Here is a 6,000-nt window from a genome sequence, read left to right as displayed (position 1 = left end):
AATTATTTGGTAAAATGATATAGATACATAATAAACATTGTGAAACTTGTAGTGAAATGTTGACAAGAACAAATTGTCTTCATAGAAGACTACAAAATTAGCGAAATAAAAAAACTGTCACTTGGTAGTGAATTTCCTTAAGCCCTGAAATATGATCTACTATTCGTTTGACACAATACCTCTAATCAAACTGGATTCATCCATTGTTTTAACAAAGTAATATTTCAAAATTCCCAAACATCATTTAATCCTTTGTAATTATAACTTCCTATATTTGATTAAGAATATTACACTTTTCACTGTTGTCCCTTAACATAGTCAATCACACTGTAGCTTCAAAACATAATAACCAATCACACAGTGATCCAGAAAATTGCTCAGTTGTCGTGGCTGTCCATGGGTGTTGGTGTTTTACACCTCCTACGGCTACATCCACAAAATGTAATCCATTCAGAATGAGACATTTGGCAAGAAAACGTTCATACAGGGCGAAATGTTTACTTTGATCGATAGAATGGTACCACTTTCTCAACTCATCAGAAAGCTTAACATAACAACCAATCAAAAGAAAGCTCACTGAACAACCAATCACAAGAAAGCTCACTGAACAACCAATCACAAGAAAGCTAACTGATTAGATGAAGAGCCTCTCCTGCATGTTGTTGCTATGGGACTGTCCATACAAATCATCACGTGTTTCAACTTGTACTTCATTGTTAAGTCCATTCAGAAAATTGTATTCCATCTCTCGCTCCTTCGGAGACTTAGCAGGAGAACCTGACCATGTCTTCCTTCTCTCCGCTGTAACATAAAGAAAGCACAATCAACTTGTGAAAACATTTATCACTTTCAAATTATCGTTTAAACTGGGTTTTCTAAAAAATATAATGTGTTAATAATAGATATTTAGATATAGAATACTTATACGGTATATATCACTGGTTTTTTTCTTTGGTTCTGAAAATGTCAAAATGTATAACATATACATGTGGATCAAACTGATACAATCACACAGTTGAATTCATCTGATTCTCTATATCATTGTAAGTCAGTTGGAAAGAAAACATTTCAGAAGCAACACAGAACGTCTATTAACAAGCTGATCTAGCCACTCATCAAACTGCCAAATCAGAACTAGCAGTAAAGATGCCTCCCCAAATATTAACATTAAAGTCTTCACTGAGGTTTTGCAACCAAACTCATGTTTTTTTTCTTCCAGTTATTTTATTTTTTCGATCAGTTCAAAAAATATATGTTACTCATGAAAATAAATTATACATTATCAAATACTTTTTTTAAGTTACTGGGTGATGAAATTACATGTTATCCATTTTTTTGTGTAATTTTTTTTCTTAATCTGAACAAAATATCTTCAAAATCCTCAACCCCATGTTATGAACTTTCCATCACCAGCAAGTCATCAGGTTATCCAACACTTCCTGTTGCAATACAACATGTTTTCTTGTATCTTGGTTACAATACCATAATGAGTTTGATGTTATTAAGGTTTTCATGGGGGAGGGGAGTTCAGTTCAAAAGGGTTTCATGGGGGAGGGGAGTTCAGTTAAGAGGATTTCATGTGGGAGGGGGTTCAATTGATAGGGTTTCATGGGAAGGGGAGTTCAGTTGAGAGGATTTCATGGGAAGGGGAGTTCAGTTGAGAGGATTTCATGGGAAGGGGAGTTCAGTTGAGAGGATTTCATGGGAAGGGGAGTTCAGTTGATAGGGTTTTATGTGGGAGGGGAGTTCAGTAGAGGGGATTTTATGGGAGAGGGGGTTCAGTTGATAGGGTTTCATGGGAAGGGGAGTTCAGTTGAGAGGGTTTCATGGGGGAGGGGGTTAATTTGAGAGGGTTCCATGGGGGAGGGGGGTCAGTGGAGAGGGTTTCATGGGGAGAGAAGTTCAGTTGAGAGGGTTTCATGGGGAGAGAAGTTCAGTTGAGAGGATTCCATGGGGAGAGAAGTTCAGTTGAGAGGATTCCATGGGGGAGGGGGGTCAGTTGAGAGGATTTCATGGGAAGAGAAGTTCAGTTGAGAGGATTCCATGGGGGAGGGGGTTAATTTGAGAGGGTTCCATGGGGAGAGAAGTTCAGTTGAGAGGGTTCCATGGGGGAGGGGGTTCAGTTGAGAGGGTTCCATGGGGAGAGAAGTTCAGTTGAGAGGATTCCATGGGGGAGGGGGTTAATTTGAGAGGGTTCCATGGGGAGAGAAGTTCAGTTTAGGGATTCCATGGGGGAGGGGGGTCAGTTGAGAGGATTTCATGGGGAGAGAAGTTCAGTTGAGAGGCTTACATGGGAGAGGGAAGTTCAGTTGAGAGGGTTTCATGGGGGAGAGAAGTTCAGTTGAGAGGGTTTTTATGGGGGAGAGAAGTTCAGTTGAGAGGGTTCCATGGGGGAGAGAAGTTCAGTTGAGAGGATTCCATGGGGAGAGAAGTTCAGTTGAGAGGGTTTCATGGGAGAGGGAAGTTCAGTTGAGAGGGTTTCATGGGGGAGAGAAGTTCAGTTGAGAGGGTTTCATGGGGAGAGAAGTTCAGTTGAGAGGATTTCATGGGAAGAGGAGTTCATGAGTTTATGATCTGAATTCAGATCTGCCATTTGTTTTCAGTTTAATATAACAATGTTTACAAATCCAACCAAAAATGCACTCTCACACATATTTCACATAAAAAATCTATCTACTATTCTTATAAGTTACAATCTAACTATATTTAAAAAATTGAAAAATGATTACGAGCAAGAATAATTCTTTATATTTTAGGAAATGAAATTTGGTTAGAAAAAAATCAGATGAATGAAAAGAAATGATTTTTATGATGAAATGGAAATTAATTAAAGGAAAGGAATCTTTACAAAAAAAAAAAAAAGGAATGAGATTACTGTTTTGACTAAAAATACCTAAATTGGTAGAATTTACTAAAGAAAAAAAAGTTTGAAGTACTTAAACTATTTTAGTATCCATTTAAAAATAAATATCACATTACATGTAGAAACATTATCATTTGTACGTTTTACAAACAAAACAGTATAAAAATGCCTTGTATTTAAATGTTAACATTCATCTTTGCTCATGTGGAAAATTATGAAATGAAAACTGTACCTATATTTTTATAAACATTCAATGTGATCACAAAATGATACAAAAAACAAGACCCATGTATTTATATTGTGATGATGTTAGAGATGACCTGCTAATTCTAGCCGTAACACACTACCACTACCATGTCAGAAACCCCGAGTGTGACGGCTTCAGACTCTTGTTTAGTATCAAGTAGGATTTAGAAAACACATGTTAATGTCTGGGTCCACACCCCAACACTTCCTGTTACCAATTACCTCTTCTTAATTCACGGTGAATCGAGCTGGAGAGAAAAACATAGACATGCATTCATTTATAAAATTGAAGAGAAAATAACACTAAACTCCTGTCCAGTGTGTGACTTTACAAAACAATTTTGTGGGGAAATGTTTTTTATATTTGTGGAATTCAGTTAAACATTCGGTAAAAAAAACAACATTATATCCGTAACAAATTTCTGGCATGGCACAGAAATACTTTCTACAATCACAAAATATTTCTAAAACATTTTTAACAAAATGAGCTTTGAATGTCATTAAATCTTATTAAAATGTCATTTTGTTATACTTATTGTCATAAATATAATTTAAGAATTTTTGAAAAAGGCATTTAGAAAATCAATCACATTTACAAAATTTGTGTGCATCTTGAACCTTGTTTGATTCAGCACATCTCAGAGTTTTATTTAAATTTTATCGCAATTGTTTTTTTTTTTTAATGAATGTATCGTAAGAGTAATTGTATATTACACAAAGCAAAATAACTGAGATGATGACAGACCTATTTTCATTTTCATTGGAAAACTCCAAAATTATTAATACAGACCCACTTCATAATGAATTGTACATATTTTGGCATATTACTACATAAAAACTCGCAAAATAGTATGACATATAAAAATCATGAAATAAAATAAAATGAAATTAAAGTTTTGGTAAGTGGCATATTGAGCAAGTTTAATAAAAGCTGCATTTTCGCTTCAGGTGACATAATGTTACACTCCATAGTTAAACACGCCAGTAATTAATAATACAACTGTACATGTTTGGATATCTACGGACCATGTACGGAACTTAAGAAACCATTCACAAACCAACAGACCATGTACAGAACCTTAGAAACCATTCACAAACCTACAGACCATGTACGGAACTTAAGAAACTAATTCACTAACCTACAGACCATGTACGTAACCTTAGAAACCATTCACAAACCTACAGACCACGTATGGATGCTTAGAAACCATTCACAAACCTACAGACCATTTATAGAACCTTAGAAACCATTCATAAACCTACAGACCACTTATGGAACCTTAGAAACCATACAAAAACCTACAGACAATGTATGGAAGCTTAGAAACTATTCACAAACCTACAGACCATGTACAGAACCTAAGAAACCATTCACAAACCTACAGACCATGTACGAAACCTTAGAAACCATTCACAAACCTATGGACCATATATGGAACCTTAGAAACCATTCACAAACCTACAGACCATGTATGGAAGCTTAGAAACTATTCACAAACCTACAGACCATGTACAGAACCTTAGAAACCATTCATAAACCTACAGACCATGTACGGAACCTAAGAAACTTTTCACAGACCTACAGACCATGTACAGAACCTTACAAGCTATTCAGACACCTATGGACCATGTTCAAAACCTAAGAAGCCATTCAGAAAACTACGGACCCTGGAGACTATATAGAAATACACAGACCATGTATAGAACCTTAGAGACCATTGAAAATCCTACAGACTATAATTTATGAGACCTCTGAGACCATACAGACACCTACCGATCCTGTACAGAACCTTAGAGACCATTTAGAATCCTTCAGATCATGTATAGGGACTGTTAAGGATCCTACACACAGTGTATTGAACCTTAGAGAACTTTAAAAATGCACAAATAGAGACCATGCATAGAACCTTTCAGAAATTCCTTGAGAAGCCATAATCAAACAAATGGCAATTAATTCAGGAATTAACTGTTCTAGCAAGGTGGGATGTAGGTCAGAAATATCATATATTTGTATATAGCAACATATTAAATGTTTAAAAATAACAAAACCCTGGACATTCACACATGCAAAACATGCATCCATATTTCAATACAGTGAACCAGCAAAATAAGCTGGATAGTGAGTAAGCTGATTAACTTAAGTCACATGACTTACTCCAGTCACCTAATGTTACCTGACAATTTCATACAGATAAAGGCCAATTTTCACCCTTGAAACCCAACTCTAACCCTAACCCAAACTAATATGAACTTTCTGAATTAAAGGTCTGTTATCGAAATACTAATTATAAAAAGTAATTACAATGACACTGACAGTTTACAGACTTATTCTAAATATTTGATTTTATCTTCCTACTTTATTAGAAAGTGATTTTAAGAATCACTCTAAACAACTTGATTTTTCGAAAAGAAACACTGTATTCTGTCCAATTATCAATACTAGATCTTTAATCAACACTGATACAGACCTTCACCTTAGAGTGTCAACATATTATGAGCTAGAGTACAGTGATACCAAGGTTACTGATACTACCATAGTAACAGGTATAACAGTAAGTGGTAACCAAGGGACCAGAGTAGGTGTGGTTTATCAGGTTCCCAGGATGGACAAGTATATAGCACAGAAGAAAACACAGTCTAGTTGTATTAAGGTTGTTGTTGTCATTCAGTTATAATTAGGTTTACATATGGCTGTTGTCATTCAGTTGTATCAATATATACAGGCTGTTGTCATTCAGTCGTATCAATATATACAGTCTGTTGTCATTCAGTTGTATTTATATATAACACATAGTCTATTGTAATTCACATTAGTTTACATGCAAATCTTTTGTTAAACTCAACATTCTGTATCACAAATTAATGGCAGCAAATCTCAAGTTTTATACTCC

General features: G+C 35.4%; 1 protein-coding gene across 1 annotated transcript in view; it reads right to left on the bottom strand.

The window, feature by feature from the left end:
- Window positions 1–303: 303 nt before the first annotated feature.
- LOC132552308 (uncharacterized) overlaps window positions 304–6,000 on the bottom strand; it is a 77,478-nt gene continuing 71,781 nt past the window's right edge. Inside the window, exon 32 of the mRNA XM_060216470.1 lies at window positions 304–801. Within this exon, the coding sequence (XP_060072453.1) occupies window positions 635–801 (167 nt within the window). The 3' untranslated portion in view covers window positions 304–634. The remainder of the gene's footprint in view (window positions 802–6,000) is intronic.

Source organism: Ylistrum balloti, unplaced genomic scaffold (genome assembly GCF_031769215.1).
Source record: "Ylistrum balloti isolate Yb309-2 unplaced genomic scaffold, AGI_CSIRO_Ybal_v1 Utg370242, whole genome shotgun sequence".
Lineage (NCBI taxonomy): Eukaryota > Metazoa > Mollusca > Bivalvia > Pectinida > Pectinidae > Ylistrum > Ylistrum balloti.
This window is presented reverse-complemented; position numbering and strand designations above follow the sequence as displayed.